This window comes from Bathycoccus prasinos (genome assembly GCF_002220235.1).
Source record: "Bathycoccus prasinos genomic : Chromosome_7".
Taxonomy (NCBI): domain Eukaryota; kingdom Viridiplantae; phylum Chlorophyta; class Mamiellophyceae; order Mamiellales; family Bathycoccaceae; genus Bathycoccus; species Bathycoccus prasinos.
The window spans coordinates 1-18396 of record NC_024002.1 but is presented as its reverse complement, the minus strand read 5'-3'; the positions used below and the strand labels follow the sequence as shown (position 1 = coordinate 18396).

Below are 18396 nucleotides of genomic sequence, written 5' to 3'. Positions count from 1 at the left end.
CAACAGAAATGGACATTTTTTTTCCACGCGACACATCTTTCTCTCTCTCTTTTCAGAATTCGCCAAAAACTCTCGGCACAACAAAAGCAATCTTCTCGAACACCAACCGCGTGGGTGGTTGTGCATGCTTTTGCGGACTGCGACGCGCTGTTGTTCGCCCCTTTTGAATAATAATCGATTCGCGCTTTTCAAAAGCAGTAAGAGAACGCCAGCACGAAGAAGTGCGACGACGTGTGCTTTTTTTCCTTCTTCTTCGTTGTTCACTAATCTTACCACTACCACAACAACTGCTAGTGCTACTGCGCGCGGATTCCAGGATCACTTTGCGAGAAGAAGCAACAGAGCGAGTAGTAATCGAACGCTATTAACGCTACTGCAGTCACCGAACGGCGGTCGATTTACAACACGAAGAAAAAAACATACGGCTGCGATATCGAGCACGTTCGTAGTATATGCTGGTACAACAAATACCACCATCGATATTAACGAAAACAACAACAACAACAAGAACGAGGATAAAAACATGATTGTGCATCCAGATCGTGTAATGCTCATCAACGACCAGCCGATTCTCCGGGAAGGAAACGGGCCTATCGTCTACTGGATGAGTCGAGACCAACGCGTGAACGATAACTGGGCGATGTTATACGCCATCGAGTTAGCGAACAAAGAGAAGAAACCACTTGTTGTTGTGTTCAACGTGGTCACAAAATTTCTCGGCGCCGGCGCTCGACAGTTTGGGTTTATGCTCAGAGGTCTGCGCGAAGTCGAGAGCGCGTTGGAAGAACGGGATATTCCGTTCAAGTTGTTACATGGAGGAGACGAGCCAAACGCGGAGATTGAAAAGTTTTGCAATGAAGTCAACGCGAGCGCGGTGGTGACGGACTTCTCTCCTCTGCGATTAGGTTTGAAGTGGCGCGACGATTTCGCGAAAGAAACGAAGCGTTCGGTAAGAGTCGTGGACGCGCACAACATAGTGCCGTGCTGGGTGGCCTCTCCGAAACTTGAAGTTGGCGCTCGAACTTTGCGCGGCAAGCTTGCGAAATTATACGGCGATTTTATGGTTCCATTTCCTGATAATTTCCCGAACGTTGAAAATAAAGATGCCGCGTTACACGCGAAAATCAAAAGCGTGAAAACGGATTGGGACGACGTTTTAGGACAAGCGTTGGAACGTGGGAAAGATGTTCCCGAGGTGACTTGGGCCGTTCCCGGAGAAAAAGCTGCGATGGCTGTTTTGGATAACTTTTTAACCAAGCGCATGAGTCTGTACGGCTTGAGAAACGATCCAGCAAAGCCTCAAGCGCTGTCCGGGCTCTCCCCGTACTTGCACTTTGGACAAATTTCCGGACAAAGGTGCGCTATGAAAGCGCTCGAGGCGAAGAAGGGATCGAATGGCAAAGCGGTGGACGTTTTCTTTGAAGAACTCGTCGTCCGACGCGAACTTGCGGATAACTTTTGCTATTATTCTCCCCAGTACGACACGATTGAGGGTCAAAAATATGACTGGGCGAAAGATACTTTACGAATGCACGCGGGAGATAAAAGGGAATATACGTACACGTACGAAGAATTTGAGCAAGCCAAAACGCACGACAATTTATGGAATGCTGCGCAACGCGAGCTCGTGTACGGTGGCAAAATGCATGGATTTATGCGCATGTATTGGGCAAAGAAAATACTGGAATGGTCCGATACTCCCGAAAACGCTTTGAAATACGCCATCGCTTTGAACGATCGTTGGTCGCTCGATGGAAGAGATCCGAGCGGTTACGTCGGATGCATGTGGTCCATCGTCGGCGTGCACGATCAAGGGTGGAAAGAGCGAGAGATATTCGGGAAAATTCGGTACATGGCTTACAGCGGCTGCGAGAAGAAATTTAAAATCCCCGAATACATCAAAAGAGTCGATGCGCTCGTCGAAGCAGTTCAGAAATGTGAAGTTTCCTATAAGTCTAATCCTGGAGCGTGGGAGATCGGAAGGGACGACGTGTTGCCGAAAGTCGCGAAGAGCGATAACGACGACGACGACGAGAGGAAGAGCAAGAAGCAAAAGAAATAAACCTGCATGAAACGAGAGAGTTGCCGATTTCTTAAATAGATTTCTTGTAAAAATACACACACAACATTTGAAGCACACATAAATAATAAATTAATAAAAGCACATGGTTTGTTTATGTGGGTACGGGAGCTCCTTCGACACTACCCTGTTCCTCCTCTTCTCCCTTAGGTTGCACGGCTTCGTCTATTTCTTCGTCTCGAATAGGTGGCGGCGATCTACCTTTTGCGACATCATAGCCTTTTCGTCGATCTCTTGGCACGGGACCAACGCTAATCAAGCTAAACGTTTGATTCAACACGGAAACTTTCGTACTTGTTAACATTCTGTTCATTACGCACGCCGCTGATAGTCGTTTTGTGAAACCATCAAATTTGTCCCCAGGCTCCATGTCTACGTCTTGCATGCGAACATCGAAAGCGTTATCGACTAAAGTTAACATGGCATCTCCATAAACGACCGAGCACGGTCCGTTTCCTCGCAAATCGCCGACGCGAACAATGGTGTATGTCCATTTAACTTCCAACGGATTACCTTTCGGCGCCGTCGCTTTGATCAATTCCTCGGCGTCTGACCACCTATCTAATATAGCGCCTCCTCGAAATACTTTTCTATTCATCATTTTGTAAGGATCTTGATCTCGTCGATCGATGCCGATGTGAGACAAGCCCACGACGCGCTTCAACTTTGGGAGCTTATTATCTTTGATCAACGAGATGACGTTTTCAGTCGATTTCAACATGTTCGGCGCAAACTCATCCGCGATAATCACCGCCGTCACGTTTGGAAGAGCTTTCTGAAACTCTTTCGATTCGTCGCTCACAACTTCCACGTATTCGATTTCGTTCATCGCGTCGATGACTTTTTCATTCGGATACACCAACTCCTTCGCCATGGCATCGAGTGGGTTTTTGATCCCCTCAAACGCTTGCGCTGGAAATACGGAAACAACGCGAGCGCCTTGTGACTTTTCATTCATAGATAACTGTTCGGCGCTGCACTGCGCCGTTCGATCTAAACACCCTAAAACTAAAACAACGTCTCTTTTCGTGTCTATACCGGCGGTGGTAACGCACGCACCCTTTCGCCCTCTGAACGTCCTCGTCGTTTTTGAAACCTTCGTCTTCGGTCGTGCAAAACTTGTTTGTTTTCTTCCCCTAACTCTCGATGCTGGTGATAAAGAAGAGTTCATGGTGCCGGAAGAGTAGTGGGGTAAAGACGACGATAGCATGAAAAGATGACGAGAAACACAACCCCGTCAGGACAGGACAGGACAGGACACAGGACACGATTGTCTTCCTTTCTCTTCTTTTCTCGTCGTCGTCGGCAATTGTCGAGCGAAGAGAGAGCAGATAAAAAGTGCAGAGAGAATGCAGCAGAGGAGAGAAGAAGAAAAGATTTTTACACGAACAAAATCTGCAATTCTTTCTCCACCGCGAATTCCATGCATGGAAAACAAGTTTTAACTTAGACGACAAACACACGTCATAGAAAAATAAACTCATCGACTCGCATCATCAAAACAATATGTCTCTATCCCTCGCGTCCTGGTACGTTCGTTCTCTCGTGATTGTTGTTGCTTCACATCGCAGTATCGCGTATCATCTTCTCATAACCATCATAACGATATGATGATGATTATATAACCACCATATCGTAAACTAACCACTCAGATTATGTCGACGATTATTCATTCATGCATTCGTGCTAAAATAAATAAACAAACAGGAGTCAGAGCGCTGCCTCGTCGCTTCAAAACAAGAAGAGGGCGACTGCCACGCTTCGTCGTAATGCCGTGACAACGTACGCGACTGCTTTCAAGGAGAGAAAAGAAAGCGCTGCTGTCGTGGAGACGGCAAAAACAGCAAAAAAGACGACAAAGACTTCGTTTAAAGAGAGAAAAGAAAGCGCTGCTACTGCGACTTCGAAGACTTCTACTCAATCTGCGAAGAAAAAAACGTCCGCGACAAAGACGACGACGACGACAAACGCGAAGAAGAAAGCAACCGCAGCAACTTCTTCAAAAACTGCCACCACCAGCGCAAACATCGAGTTTGAAGTTCCGAACCAGTATGGATACTTTCCATCTGTAATCGAAAAAGCAAAAGTGAAGAGAGAGCAAAATGCATCTGGTTTCGACAAGGACGTGTACATGTCCAAAGCGGAACAAACAGAACGGTTTTCGAAGCTGTGTGCGGCTCATCCGGAATTGAAAAAGTGTCAAGATGATTATCAATCACCGTTACGAATGAAACCGAGCACGACGTCCACTATCAACGGTTCCGTCATTCGATCCGATGGGATCATTTTAATCCCGGGTAATAAGGAAGATCTCATCACGTGGGTGTTAGATCCGGCCATGTCGGCGGATACGATTGGTATCTTGTTGCCGACGCTGTTTGTGATTCTTGGCGCGCAACTCAAGAAAGCAGCAAACGTGCCGGAATGGGTTTCAGGGGGTGTAGGGATAACGACGAAGATCATTGCGACGTGCTTGATTGCGTTGTATTGGATTCCAAGCTTTATGAATGAATAATATTCTACTACTACATTTATATCTAATTTTCCTTCTTCATCGTACTGTCGCTGTTGCTACTCCTACTATTATTCGCGAACTCGTTCTTGCTTTTTGTGATCATTCTACCATCTGCATCCTGCTGTTCACGATTCTTTTGGTCTCTTTCGTCTTCTCGAACGCCACGCACGATAAAGAGCGCCGCCTCCATAAACAGGCAGCATATTGCACCCACCGTCCCGCACACGAAATGTATTTCCCATCCAAATTCTGGGAACACGTGCGCGCCGGCGATGAAACCTCCTACGAAACACGCCGCCATGAGCGTCATCACGTGCACTGCCATTCCTAAATCATTTCTAATCAAATATCCTATCGAAGAAGTTCTTCGCTCTCGAGCGCTCTTCTCTGAAATACCTGTCGCCTTCGTCACGTCCGCAACCATCGCTTCGTATTTTTCCTCCTCGAGTCTTTCGCGAATGCGGTCCAACTTTCTCGCAAACTCTGGCGTTTTCGGCGCGCGTTTCTTTGGCGCCTTGAAAATAACCTCAGATCCACGCAGCAGATTGTGAATCATATACTCCTCTTTCCCTCCTTTCGATTCTCTTTTAGCAGCGATTTGAACGCATAACGAGCTCAAAGCTTTGATAAACTCGTAAGGAATTACCGTTGCGTGTTCATACAGTTTACACTTTTCAACAACTTCAAGAACTTGTCTTTGCTTCTCTTTCTCTTCTTCTTTATCGGTTGAACTGTCGTAACAATCATCTGACGAGGAAGCAACGAGGTGCATGGCTCGTTGAAGACGTTCCGTGGTTCTGAACCCGTCCATAATCAGAGAAAAGAGAGAGAGTCAAAGAGAGAGAGAGTCAAAGAGAGATGTCAACTTTGTGGACTGCATGTGGAGTAATTTGTTTCATTATTATTACAAAGACAGAAGAAATTCTATTGAATTTTTTCCTGAGCTCACTTCGCTCACTTCGCGTCGAGGCATGCACTCTACCACGAGGGTCTACACGATGTGCGACGCGTATGCACTATTTTCCTCCTCGTCGCCGCGGCACTCGTTTCCTTCTTCTTATTCAGTCGAGAATTTTCGTCGTCGTCGTCGTCTTCTTTCACCGATTTTGAGAAATAACAACAACAATACTACTAGGAGCGACTGTTGGAGCGGTAAAAGAATTGCGACGACGACGACGACGAGAGCGACGAGAACGACAACGCCGAAAGTACCATCATCACCGTCTCTATTAGGTGTTGGCAGAGGAAATAGAAGAAAAGGAACACGAGTAGCAGCGATGAATATCGCTTTCGAAAGGAGAAATACAGCAACAACATCGTCAGAATCAACAACAACAACGACTTCTACGGTAAGAAACCTACGAAGAACGAGTAGAAGAAGAAGAAATAGCCAACGGCACGAGTTTGTGCCGCTTGGCACGATGGCGGGAAGAGGAAAGCCGGAAAAGTTTGCGACCATAATAGTTCGAGTTTTCAACAGCGACAACCCGGGAGGAATGGATGCAGACCAACAGGCACCGTCGTCGCTATCATCGACGGCGACGCGGTTAGGCAGAGCCCTCGGCGGTATATTCAAATCAGCGTCGAAACGGGTAAAGCGAAACTTCAACAGAATACCAATAGCACTCATCGCACTTTTAGTTGGCGTCGCCTTGACGGCGTTCTTTCCGCATCCGGAATCGCCTGGAGACGCTTTCATCACGTTTACGATTGTAACGTTGGGTGAGTTTTTGAGTTCTATTTTATACAGCGAAAAGAATCAAGGAGGCTTTTTACGTTGGGCAAAGTACGGAGAATCCGTTCCGATACTCCTCAACGCGTTCAAAATTGGCGTTTTCTACGGGTTGTTTATCGACGCGTTTAAAGTTGGAAGTTAGAGAAAGTATAACCGTGCTACTGGTATGTTGATATTAAAAATCGTATTTTGGATTTGTGAGTAACTCTTCGTTTGAAATTTCGACGTAACCTCCGCTCGAAAACCGCGCTTCGTCATCTGAAAGCGCCGCGTTTACAACGGCTTTGGCGACACGCTCTACTCTCACCGGCGAGTTTTCCATCCCAAATTTTCCAAGTCGTTTCATCACCATCGTTACTGGATCCATCAACATCCAAAGCGGTAAGTTCAAATTCTCCCCTACTCTTTTCGTTCCCGAAACACCTCCTGGTTTCACAACCACCGCGAGCGGCGGCGTCGTCGGCGGCGATGCGCTATTACTATTGCTATTACTATCATTACTTCTCGCATTCGTATGTTCATTATTTCCATCGCGCACAAACTCGTTCTTTGCAAAATTTTCCACCGCCATCTTTCCTTCAATGTACGGCTTCGCTCCCGGAACGAGCGCACCGGCGACCCCTAACGAGGCGCCTACTGCAACGAATCGGTTCAACCCGTGTACCTTTTGCGCTGTTTTTGCGGGAATTATGTTCGTGTCTGCGTTTCCTTTATAACAATCCTCTTTCGATATACCAAAAGGCAACACACCAATAGACGTTACTATGCAGCTCGCGCCTTGTAAGTGTTCGGCGTACGTATCTGGTTTCGTGCTGTCCGCGGCGACCCATTTGATTTTATCTGTCCATGATGACGACGACGATTTTCCGTTTTTACCTTCCTCGTTGGGAGGCGGTACGCCTGAACGCGATATTGCGGTGAGTTCAACCGTGCCTCTTCTCACAAACTCTTTCGCGATGGCTCGACCGACGTATCCATTCGCGCCGAATAAGACGACGAGTTTTCTTTTCCCACTCATGAATGATGAGTGATGAAATGAAGGGGTGTGTTGTGAGGTTGTGAGGCATCCTCGCACGAATTTTGGGAGTTTGACGTAACGAGAATCTCTTTGTGTGGAAAATAAAAAAACTCCTTCACACATAAAAATCGTATCTTTACTACGAATGATTTCTCTCGCGAGCGCATCATCGATGACATCTACTATAAAAGTAATATCGTCATCAGGTGATAATGCTACGCATAACGTCAGTCATCGAAGGATACCGCCCTCGAGGAATAGGTGCGCTCCTCGCGCTTTTTCAAAGCGAAGTGTCGAGTTAGGGGATTGTTGTTTCAAAAGTGGTGGAAGTGATAGATTTAGATGTAGCAGAAGTAGTAGTATACGTAACAATAAAAGAAGGACGAGCGGACGAGTGGTAAAGTGCAAAGCATCGTTAGCCCTCACAGACGTGTTATTCACGACTGGTACGGTCATGGTGATGCCGTTCTATGCGCTCATGATTTCCAAGCCAAACAGTCGAGTGACTCGAAATTTGATGGAGAGTAAACTCCTGTGGTTGATTTTAGGGGTTTTATATATCGTCGCGGCGTATTTGAGTTTGAACAGCGAAGATGTCGTTCGAGCCATTCTCAACGCGTTTACTCAACAACAAGGTGGTAATACCGCTGTCTCTGCCGCGGCAGCGGCAGGGACCAGTGCCGAACCTTTCATCTCGCGATGTTTAACGCTCTTTTCAAATTTCATGTCGACCCCGGAAACCGCGTGCGCGTCATGGCTGCACTTGATTTCTTTAGACGTATTTTTAGCGAGAGGCGTTTTCTTAGACGCCATGGAATGGGGAACGCCGTGTAGACACTCGGTACTGTTGTGTTGCATGTTTGGCCCGCTGGGTGTACTGGCGCACGCGTTTACTAGATATGCTCACAGAACAATCGATTCGATGTTTGCGTGAAAAGTGTAGCAACGCTTTGCGTTAATGTATGATAGTAATAGTAATAATAATAATATTTCCACTCTAATATCTGCGCTTCTTCGTATTCCTCGCGGGAGGAGTATTTTCCCCCGTCTTATTCACGCCAACGACTCCAGCGTGACTCGCGCCAATCGACATATCTGTAAACGAAATTCCTACGGGAGCGCTTTTGACTCTCGGCACTTTCGTCGGTTGGTAGATGTCCTTGTTATCGGGCCCTTGACCGAGCGCGCCTAAATTTGAACCCCACGTGTATATTTCTCCAGAATTTGTAATCGCTCCGGACGAGTTTGAACCCGCATATACCATTTTTACTGAATCTCTACCAAAAAAAGAGGAGGAAATTTCCAAAGGATTCGGATGCGGGTCGTCGTTGCATTGCCGTTCCTCCAAAGCGCCTAAACGGCCATCGTGTCGTTTGCCAACGGCGTACATTTTGCCCGTTTTAGCGAGAAACAAAGAATGAAAACCACCGCCTGCTCCTGCAATAATGCCTTTGCCGGAAAGCGATGGGATTTTGCGAGGTAGCCACGCGACTTGTTCGCTTTCTATCACGCCGTCGTCAAAAAAGCCACCCTGTCCGAAGGAGGATAAACCGATGCTATACACGTCACCGTTTTCCAGGATTAAATGCCCGTGCAATTCACCGGTAGCAATCGCCTTGACTTTCAGATCTTTCCTATTATTTATCAAAACACGCCCCGGGGTTAAGAGATCATTCACGTACGACTCGTTATTCTCCCTGTCCGCTTTTTGATTGTCATCCGCGTACGCCGCTCCGACGCCGGTTTTTTCAATTCGTCCGAGACGGCCTTTTTCCGAACATCCCATGGTGTACACCTCGCCGTTTTCGGTCAAAATGCACGCGTGATTTTCGCCGCTTTGAATGCATTTCGCTCTGTATTTTTTGTTCAAAATTTCCACCGGGTTGTAAAACGTCTGAGTGTCCGAAACTTTTAGTTTGTTCAGGCCTCGCCACTGACCGTTTTGATGCCGCCACTGACCCCATCCGTATACAGTCCCATCACTCGCAACGACTAAAGCGTGCGTATCTCCCGCACAGACCGATACAGCTTTAGTATTTTGCTTAAGATTGACATACCCTGGTAACCAAGATTCATCGTCTTCATCTTCGTTCTCTGGCGGTGATGTTGGTCGACCCAGCGCACCGGAGTCGTTTGCTCCCCAAGATAAAACTCGTCCCGTTTCTAGAATGGCAAACGTTTGCTGACCACCGCATGCGATTTTAATCACTTTCGTATTCGCGGGGCTACCTAGAATGCTACCTTTTTGTAGCACTCGCGGTCGAAGGAGTTCGTCGATGAGTTCTCCCGTGCTCGCGTCGGAGCCAAACCCAAACTGGCCAGAGTCTCCGTTGGAACCAAAAATCCAAAGTCCACCTCCACTCACTTCTTTTCGAGCTCCTTCTGTGGAAGATGCGATAACGTCGGCGTATTCTTCTCCGAGCTTCTTCACGAATTGCAAGTACTGACGCATGAGATTGTTCTTTATCGCGCGCGGGTGATCCCTTACCGATCGAGTGAACGCCTCGAGAAATTTTGCGTTCAACTCTTTCATCTTGCTTTCAAACTCGAAACGTCTTCTCTCATCGGAATAATTAGTGGTAATAATTGTCGCGCCCAGCGCATTCTTTCGCGCCGAGGCGCCGTTTTTATTCTCTTCCTCTCTTCCTCGCTTCATGATAGGCGCGTGTGCTTGTTTTTATAGGAGTTGCTATGAACTGAAGAAGGAGCAAGCAACCCTCCTCTCTTTTTAGTTTTTTTTTTCTGTGTGGAGGTCTGCACTTTTTGTTTGTCGTCAAAAGAACAAACTGATTATAATTATATAATAATACTCTCCTTCCTCCTCCTTCTTCATCCACACATTTAGCGCATGGCGCTTCTTCCTTCCTTCGTCTTCCCTTCTTCTTCTTCTTCTTCTTCCTCTTCCTCCTCTGTTCCATCGAGAACGCGAAGACTCGCAAAGTTGTGCATCGTATTGGTTGTGTTGATGTGCGCGAAATCGTCGCTCGTGTTCTTCATTTCCCACCTCGCGTACGGGCAGGTGAACCCGCTTATGCTCGTGCAAACTTCGAGCGATTATCGACAAATGTTGTACGTCACGCGGAACAACTATTCACACTTTGTCAGAGATCTCATATGGAGAAGTGTTATTCGAGATTGGGGAGGAGAAGGTGACTATGAACAAGCCAACACAAATAGAAGACCGGTGCGATTGGAACAGTGGATGATTGATAAAGAACCGGAATATTTCAAGCGATTAGAACGTGCTGGCATGCAATTCGAAATCGTAAGAGCTCCGAACAACGAGTTGTTTTCCTGGAATAAGTTGTTGCATTCGGTGTGTGGTAACTTTTTTGAAGACGACGCGACGTGTAAAGCTCTCGATTTTCGTTTCGGCGACGCTTTTAACACAACGAAGACTATCCGAAGTGAGAAGAGGAGGAAAAGAATCGTTTGGCTCTCGAGAGGTACAAATCAGCGGAGGGCAATATCGAACGAAAAGTTTGTTTATAACGCTTTGAAAAGTGCGATACCAAACATGGAGTATTTGATCATCAACTCTTCGATATTGAAGAAGAATCCGATGGTCAAGCAAGCCGAAATGTTTACAGACGTGGACGTGCTCGTATCTCTCCACGGCGCCGGGCTCACAAATATGCTCTACATGCCAGAAGATTCCCTCGTCGTTGAAATCATGCCGAAAGGGTACGCGAAAGATACGTATATGAACTTTGCAAAACGGCTGAAGTTGCGATATAAGCGTCTTACAGCGGATGCCGATGGAGACAAAGGCGCAAAGGCCGGGAAAGTGAGCTTGAGTACGAGGACAAAATATGCGTTCAATTCGAAGGAGGACAAAGAAAGAAAGTTTAAAAGAGATGTCATAATAAAGTTGCACGATTATGATATCGATTCTTTGAGAGATATGCTCTCGTTAGAAGCCTCGAAGAGAAAATAGCGTGTAGTGTGTACCAGGTTAGAATATATAGAATAGCGTTGCAATTGCATTTGTACAAATTTACAAAAAGTCACCGACTAATGCTGTTTCAAAATACTCTCATTTCTTTGTCAATTTCGGAGAAACTTTTACCTTTCGTCTCGATGATGTACTTGTGCGTTAACGCGGAAGAAATGAAACACACAGCAGCAAAGAAGGACCATACTAAAGAAATCCCAACTTTTTCAACTACCGGTAGGAAGCCTTGCCCGATGCAGAAGTTGAAGCACCAGTGCGACAGAAACGCAAAGGACATCGCTTTCCCTCGGACCCTTTCCGAATTCAACTCGCCGGCGAGAAGTCCGGGAATCGGGCCTACGCCAACTCCAAAGGCGAAGATGTAGAGTAAAGTTCCAAACAAAGATACGTAAGAGGATATCGTCAATGTTGGATTCAAAGCTGCGAGAGAAAGAAAAATGCAGCACGAGCCCATCCCAAGAAAAGACTTCTTCAATAACGGTTTTCTCCCAGATTTGTCCAGAACCTTCGTGCTCACTAATGTGCCACAAATATTAACCGCAGATACTGCAACAGATCCCAGCACCGCGTTTCTTAATCCTGCCGCGGCGAACAAAGGAGTGGAAAAGTAGATCACCGCGTTGATGCCCGCAAACTGTTGCGCAAAAAATAACAGCGCCCCAGTCCAAACGCCTTTGCGGTATCGTGGATCGAAGAGCGCTTCGATCCAATTTGCTGTCACATTTTCTGATTTCAGCAGCGTTTCACTTTGATCATTTCTACTCGTGCCATCGCTGGTAGAACTAATTTCGCTACCACCCCAAAGAAGGTTTTCAGCCTTCACAGCCTCCTCAATCCGACCTCGGCTGCGTAGCCATTTTGGGGATTCCGGAATGACTTTCCCGGCGAATCCCATGAGCAATGCAGGCATCCCAGCCACGTAGAACATTGATCTCCACCAAGTTTCGAAATCAAATTTCAAAAAGGAAACGGATTCTTGCAAAGCTGGGAAACTCGGATCGTAAGGAATGCCGAGTAAAACGGCGACGAGTATCCCAACGCAAATCGAGAGCTGAACAAGCGAACCGAGTGTCCCTCGAAAATTTTCCGGAGATATCTCTGTGACGTACAAAGGAACCAAGTTACTTGCTATGCCGACACCAAGTCCTGAAATTGCGCGACCTACGAGCATTTCGCCAATACTGTTCGCTTGCGCACACATGGCTGCGCCGACGAGTAGAGGTGCGGCGCAAAATGTCAGCGAAGATCTGCGTCCGAGGGTATCTGCTAAGGGACCAGTGAGTAAAGAGCCAACCGCAGCGAAGGCTAAAATGATGCTCACGATAGCGCTCTTCAATGGAGCGTTCGTTGCGATATCAAGCGAGGATGATATGGCATTTAAGGCTGGATTGACTATTCCAAGATGAAAACCGAAGAGGAAAGAGCCGATGCACGCAACTAAAACGGCTGGTAAGACGTTATCGAATAAAGCTTTTCCTTCAAGAGGAGTCGCGGAGTCAGACGCGGAGTCGTGATTACCAACGTTTGCACGCGAAAGCATAGTTCGTCCACGAAATAACGCAGATGTCGCGACCATGCACGATAAAGAGGAAGATTTGTTATTGTTCTCAAAATCGTTGTTTTTAACTGTAACTCTTCTTCTCGGGTGCAACAAAGAGGAAGAAGATCGGATTGGTGGTAACCGCGGTTTTTGTTTCCGTCCAGTAGCAAATCCCGACGTCCAAACCACCTTTGTAGTCGCCGCGGCTGTTTGCATATTAGAGAGCGTGTGGCTACGGCGAGATGTGAAGGAGAAACGAAACGCGCGCGTGCTTTTTTCGTGTTTCAAAACTTTCTGTGAGGATGTGTGTTTTCGTAAAATTAAAGTGATTATTTTGTCATATTTAATACAAAGTGGGGTGTGTGTGCGTGTCGTTGTTATATGATCAAGAACTTGCTCGTATCTCCGACCAAAGCACTATATATTACATTTGCATCATCGACTGCGTTTCAAAGAAGAGGAGGAAGGAGCGAAAGTAGAGGAGGAATAACGAGCGTGATTCGTGCACAAAGTAATCATAGGAAGAAAAAGTCGCCGCCGCCAGCTGCAATTAAGAAAAAGGGAGAAGAAGAAGAAAGAAGAAAGACAACAATGAAGGACAATGGACAATCTATCGCGTCCGAAATGGTTTTGGCGAAACCAAAAGACATATCTGAAGCCGATTTTGCAAACTACTTTTGCACGTACGGGTATTTATACCATCAAAAAGATATGCTCGAAGACCAGGACCGCATGACGGCTTACTATAACGCCGTGAAGATGAATCCGTCGCAGTTTGAAGATAAAGTTGTTCTCGACGTCGGCACTGGCTCTGGTATCTTAGCCATTTGGGCCGCGCAAGCGGGTGCGAAACACGTGTACGCGGTAGAAGCGACATTCATGGCAACGCACGCGAGAAAACTTATCGAAGCGAACGGATTGAAGGACAAAATAACGGTGATACAAGCGTCCATCGAAGACGCGGAACTTCCGGAAAAGGTTGATGTAATCATATCTGAGTGGATGGGTTATTTTCTTTTGCGTGAATCCATGTTTGATTCTGTTATCGTTGCTAGAGATAAATGGATGAAACCAGGAGGGGCTATGTATCCATCGCACGCTACGATGTCGCTGTCGCTCATAAAAACGCACCAAGCGCTAAAAAAGGTGCAAGATATGCAGGAGTCCTTACAAGTGTGGGATGGATTCATTGAAACGACGAAGGAAAACTACGGAGTGGATATGTCTGCACTCACTTCCGAATACGAAGCCGAACAAGAAGACTTCTTCATGAACACGTCTCAATGGGTGGACATCCATCCTTCGCAAGAGTTGTGCGCGCCGTTCGTCTTGAAAGAGTTTGATTTAAACACGGCAACTTTAGAGGATATCGAGAAGATATCGTGCGAATTCAAATTGAAAATGTTAGGTGGGGCTATGCAGCAACAAGGTGCCGGCGCATTTGCTGGATGGTTTGACGTAAAGTTCGCAGGTTCCAAGGAAAATCCAGCCGAAAATGTCGTTCCATTGACAACGGCGCCAAACGCTAATGGGGCCACGCACTGGGGTCAGCAAGCGTTTTACGTGCATCCAGAAATTTCAACCAGTAACGGAAACATCGTGCGCGGCACTTTACAAATGGTTCGAAAGAAAACGAACAAGCGATTAATGGAAGTAAAAATCTCATGGGAGCAAGCAAAAGAAGAAGGTGAAAAAGACGGCCACGCAAAGACGACTTTGGCGCAAAAAGCAAAAATGTGGCACATCGAGTAACACATCAACAATTTTCTCAGATATTATTTGTAATAACAAGGCAAAGAATAAAAAGAAACCGCGGCGTTGCAACTCATCGTTTAATACAGTACATGTCACAAATCGCTATTCGCTCGGCGTTGATCCACCGCACCTCGCGCCACCATTCTTCCATCGTTTGTCTAGCGTTTTCAACGCGCAACCAAGCGTCGGCTTCCCGAGTTTTGCATTCACCTCGTTGTGTCTCTCGCAAACCCAAGCACTCAGCGCTTCTCTAGAAGATACATCTGGTGGATGTTCGTCTATGTCCCGTCTAAAATCTTCTTTGCATACGGTACACGGGTACAAATCGCCGAGCGCGTCGAAGAACCTTCTCGCTTGCACTTTTTCTACAGTTGAAGGCTTCTCTGGGAAATGAGCTGCTATTGTGTGCAAAAGTCCCCACGTCCCGGTTCCTAAATCTTCTCTGCTCAGAGGACACGTCGCAATAGTAGCGTTAAGAATGCGCTCCTCTTCTTCTTCCCTTCCAACCGTGGCTTTTTGAACTCTCGCAGCATCGTTCTCTTTCTTATCACGCGCTGTTTCTGTTGCAGATGAAGAAGAAGAAGCTAGATTTTCCCCTAATTCAGATTTAGAGGTTGTTGTGCGCTCACGCACGACTGCGCGCATCATTCTCATCATATCGTCCTTGGATGAACACGCCGGCGTATCGCACCCGTCTTTACTCTTCGCACCCATTTTATGCGCGTGATGTTGTTGCGCTTCCTTCGTAGAAGACGTTTATTATTTGTGTGAAATGGTGTAATTTGTTTGTGGTCTAATGCTTGTGTTTCGCCTTCGTAAAAATGACTCCACACTTTGAAAAGCGAACACAAAAGCACACACTTTTAAATAGAGATGACAACCTTGCGATGACGCGCGAGCTTAGCATATGCGCCAAACAATGATGCGAACGAGATAATATTTCAATCAGCAGTAGTAGTAAGTATTCTTTTCACGCCGCAGCAGTATACAAAATAAAAGACTAGCGACAGAGAAGCGGCGCAGAGACGAAAACACGTTCGCTCACCCATCTCTTAGACGGTGAGTTGGCATGAAGTTTGGAGACCGCAGCGCCTTGTTTATACTCACAGTTTGTGCATCGTCGACTCTGGCTACTCTGCTCATGACGTACGAATTTAAAGCAAACAGGAAAGCGCAACAAAAGCTTCAGCTTCAGCAGCAGCAGCATTATCATCAACAACAAGAACAAAGTAAAAGAAGACGGAACTAGCGCATGGTAGAAAAACGTGCACGATGGGACGGGAAGTTTTACATATTTAGTACAAAAAGTCACCGACTAATGCTGTTGCTGTTGTTCCCTCCGTGGCGCAGTGCACTGAAGCATAAGCTGCTTCAAGATACCAACAGCTGGTGTAGTGTTGTTAGACGATCCAAACTTTGGATCCGATGTATTCATCGCGTTTCCATTGTCAGCGTACATGCTTATTTGCCACGTTAACTCTTTATTTCTTTGTTCAAGCGTCTCGAGTTTTTTCTTCAGCGTATTCAACTTCTCTTCAGCCTCTGTTGCGCGCTTCGCAGCGGCATTCACCGTTGCGCTCGAACGCTCCGCGTCTTGTTGTTTGAAACGAGACGATTCCAAACGAAGTTCTTCTAATTCTTTCTCGCTCTCTTTGAGTTTACGCATGGCATCAGTTGCGGCTTTTCGCGACTGCGCGTTGAGCTCGGCAGACCATGATTCGCCCTGATCATTCGCCCAGCTTTCCAAGTGAACCAATAAGTCATCCACGCTCGAGCTACCTTCGTCTTCGGGAGGCGGCGAGGTTTTCGTTTCATTTTCGTTCGTATTTGTTCCTAGCCATCCCCAGATAGATTGGTCCGCTTCTTTCACGCTCAACAAAGGCTTGCCGTTGCTATCGACTTGACCTTTCAATTTACCGAGAATTGTGAATATGCGCGCTCGAATCGCTTCAGTTTCTGCTTTTGAATCATTGTTCGCATCTACTTGTCGGTTTGTTTCTGAATTTTGCGGTTCCGTCACCGTCGTCAAATTGGGCGATGAAGAAGGGGGCACACGAGCCGTCGTCGCGGCTTCAAAATTGTTCTTTCGCAAAGCCGCCATTTCCTCCAAAACACTCGCTTTCGTTCTCGCTTCGATACATTCGGCTTGCGCTTGAGCGAGCGCAGATATCAGTTCTTGTTCTCCTTTCTTCACTTTTTCGAGTTCTTTTTCAATTTCGTCCGCATGATTTTGTGCTCCTTCGGCGCGATCCTCAGCAGCACTTTTCGCCGACGCGACTTGAGAGAGCGACTGTTTCATCGCGAGTATTTCATCTTTAAAGGAGTCAATCTCTTTCGTAAGTTTTTCTTCTGTATCCTTGAACTGAACTTGTACGTGCGCAAACTTTCGTTTTCGCTCCTCACCTTCTCGGATCGCACTTTCAGCGCGTTGATTTGCTTCCTCGGCGCTTTGCTCTGCTTCAGCAGCTCTGGACTCTGCGCGTTCTTGCGCTTGACGCGCTCGGTCTCGATGCGCAATCGAAGCGGCAGCTTCTCTGCCGGTAGCATCCATGAGATTGAGTTGCGCTCGAAGCTCAGCGAGCTGGTTCTCGGCTACAACTTTCGCCTTCTCTGCAGCAGAAGCCTTCGCGTTTGACGATGCGGCAGCTGCAGCACCCCTCGCTACCGCCGCTTCCATATCGCTCGTCATCGCTTTCGACTCTTCGCACAAATCTTTGTATTTTAAAACTTCAGTTTCCATATCTTTGAGCTTTGATTGCATTTCCTCGTTGGATCGTCCAAAATCTCGCTTCTCTTCAATTGCACTCATCGCGTTTGCTTTCAACGCTTGTAACTGCGATTCTGCGCTCGTCGCGCGATCTTCCATGTCGCGTTTCGACAGCGTTAATTGTTTCGACTCAGATTTCAACTGTACAATTTCTTTCTTGGTTGAATTTAAAGCCTCGCGAGTGGTATTCAATTCTTTCGTCAAATCATTCAACTGTTTCTTAAACTTGGTCGCCTGCGATTCGCTCTTTACCTTCTCTTCCCGGGCAATCGTAAGCTCTTGCGTCAATCCTTCCGAATCGAGCGCAGCCACGGAGTTCTTGCTCACTAAATCTTCTAACTCTTTCGATGCGCTTTCAAATTTACGCTGCAATTCCTCTTTCTCCTTTTTCATCGTCTCCATTGCTTTTTCGGAAGAACCTTCGGTTGTTAAAGGAGGCGGGACAACACCGGCATTTCCTTTCTTTCCTTTCTTTCCTTTTGCTGTTGTTATATTTTGTTTCGTCGTTTTTGCGGTTGCTAATTCGCGAGTCAAGCGCTCGACGTCGCTCTCGTAGCTTTTTCCTTTTTTCACTGCGTTCCGCAACTTTTCTTTTAAACTGGCGAGTTCTGTTTCCAACATTTCTTTCTCTTTCTTTGCTCGTAAGCGTTCTTCTTCATCGTGCTTTTTATTCTCATCTTCATCGTTCGTCGCGTTTGATTTGGCATTTTTGGCGTTTCGTACTGCTAACGAAGCGGCTCGCGCAGTGGCCGCTCTCGCATCTTCCAGCTCGTTTTCCATGGTACGCATGACATCCTCCTGTCTCGCGATTTCATTCCTCGCCACGCGCAGAGCATCTTTCAAAGACTCTACGCGTTCGTCTTTGAAGCCGCTGCCGCTAGTTTCACTTGTTTTGCTACCATCGTTTGTATCTCTTGGTGAAATCAGATTCAGGCCAGATACGCCGATGAGATTTGAGACGCCACCAACCTCGTCGAATTTTGACTTTGCTTCCGCCGCTTTCTCGACGACGGCCTTCGCGGCGTTCTCCA

General features: G+C 46.8%; 13 protein-coding genes across 13 annotated transcripts; 6 read left to right on the top strand and 7 right to left on the bottom strand.

The window, feature by feature from the left end:
* Positions 1-124: 124 nt before the first annotated feature.
* Bathy07g00130 (CPD photolyase) lies at positions 125-2062 on the top strand (the record flags this gene model as incomplete). Its single annotated transcript, XM_007511811.1, has 1 exon — positions 125-2062. The coding sequence occupies one exon, from the start codon at positions 125-127 to the stop codon at positions 2060-2062; it is 1938 nt and encodes a 645-aa protein (XP_007511873.1).
* A 112-nt stretch (positions 2063-2174) lies between these two features.
* Bathy07g00120 (predicted protein) lies at positions 2175-3251 on the bottom strand (the record flags this gene model as incomplete). Its single annotated transcript, XM_007512105.1, has 1 exon — positions 2175-3251. The coding sequence occupies one exon, from the start codon at positions 3249-3251 to the stop codon at positions 2175-2177; it is 1077 nt and encodes a 358-aa protein (XP_007512167.1).
* Positions 3252-3586: 335 nt separating this feature from the next.
* On the top strand, positions 3587-4595 carry Bathy07g00110 (predicted protein; the record flags this gene model as incomplete). Its single annotated transcript, XM_007512017.1, has 2 exons — positions 3587-3609; positions 3788-4595. 2 exons carry the CDS (start codon positions 3587-3589, stop codon positions 4593-4595), a joined length of 831 nt encoding a protein of 276 aa, XP_007512079.1.
* Positions 4596-4694: 99 nt separating this feature from the next.
* Bathy07g00100 (hypothetical protein CHLNCDRAFT_136965) lies at positions 4695-5406 on the bottom strand (the record flags this gene model as incomplete). The annotated part of the gene is made up of 2 exons (XM_007512141.1): positions 4695-4706; positions 4765-5406. 2 exons carry the CDS (start codon positions 5404-5406, stop codon positions 4695-4697), a joined length of 654 nt encoding a protein of 217 aa, XP_007512203.1.
* A 610-nt stretch (positions 5407-6016) lies between these two features.
* Bathy07g00090 (predicted protein) lies at positions 6017-6472 on the top strand (the record flags this gene model as incomplete). Its single annotated transcript, XM_007511910.1, has 1 exon — positions 6017-6472. The coding sequence occupies one exon, from the start codon at positions 6017-6019 to the stop codon at positions 6470-6472; it is 456 nt and encodes a 151-aa protein (XP_007511972.1).
* A 131-nt stretch (positions 6473-6603) lies between these two features.
* Bathy07g00080 (predicted protein) lies at positions 6604-7348 on the bottom strand (the record flags this gene model as incomplete). The annotated part of the gene is made up of 2 exons (XM_007511937.1): positions 6604-6627; positions 6680-7348. 2 exons carry the CDS (start codon positions 7346-7348, stop codon positions 6604-6606), a joined length of 693 nt encoding a protein of 230 aa, XP_007511999.1.
* A 454-nt stretch (positions 7349-7802) lies between these two features.
* On the top strand, positions 7803-8282 carry Bathy07g00070 (predicted protein; the record flags this gene model as incomplete). Its single annotated transcript, XM_007511805.1, has 1 exon — positions 7803-8282. The coding sequence occupies one exon, from the start codon at positions 7803-7805 to the stop codon at positions 8280-8282; it is 480 nt and encodes a 159-aa protein (XP_007511867.1).
* A 63-nt stretch (positions 8283-8345) lies between these two features.
* Positions 8346-10004, bottom strand: Bathy07g00060 (predicted protein; the record flags this gene model as incomplete). Its single annotated transcript, XM_007512170.1, has 1 exon — positions 8346-10004. The coding sequence occupies one exon, from the start codon at positions 10002-10004 to the stop codon at positions 8346-8348; it is 1659 nt and encodes a 552-aa protein (XP_007512232.1).
* Positions 10005-10196: 192 nt separating this feature from the next.
* On the top strand, positions 10197-11285 carry Bathy07g00050 (DUF563 domain protein; the record flags this gene model as incomplete). The annotated part of the gene is made up of 1 exon (XM_007511850.1): positions 10197-11285. One exon carries the CDS (start codon positions 10197-10199, stop codon positions 11283-11285), a length of 1089 nt encoding a protein of 362 aa, XP_007511912.1.
* An 88-nt stretch (positions 11286-11373) lies between these two features.
* On the bottom strand, positions 11374-13059 carry Bathy07g00040 (predicted protein; the record flags this gene model as incomplete). Its single annotated transcript, XM_007512239.1, has 1 exon — positions 11374-13059. The coding sequence occupies one exon, from the start codon at positions 13057-13059 to the stop codon at positions 11374-11376; it is 1686 nt and encodes a 561-aa protein (XP_007512301.1).
* Positions 13060-13434: 375 nt separating this feature from the next.
* On the top strand, positions 13435-14595 carry Bathy07g00030 (predicted protein; the record flags this gene model as incomplete). Its single annotated transcript, XM_007511928.1, has 1 exon — positions 13435-14595. One exon carries the CDS (start codon positions 13435-13437, stop codon positions 14593-14595), a length of 1161 nt encoding a protein of 386 aa, XP_007511990.1.
* A 105-nt stretch (positions 14596-14700) lies between these two features.
* Positions 14701-15312, bottom strand: Bathy07g00020 (predicted protein; the record flags this gene model as incomplete). The annotated part of the gene is made up of 1 exon (XM_007512069.1): positions 14701-15312. The coding sequence occupies one exon, from the start codon at positions 15310-15312 to the stop codon at positions 14701-14703; it is 612 nt and encodes a 203-aa protein (XP_007512131.1).
* A 601-nt stretch (positions 15313-15913) lies between these two features.
* On the bottom strand, positions 15914-18154 carry Bathy07g00010 (predicted protein; the record flags this gene model as incomplete). Its single annotated transcript, XM_007512171.1, has 1 exon — positions 15914-18154. One exon carries the CDS (start codon positions 18152-18154, stop codon positions 15914-15916), a length of 2241 nt encoding a protein of 746 aa, XP_007512233.1.
* Between the last annotated feature and the right edge of the window lie 242 nt (positions 18155-18396).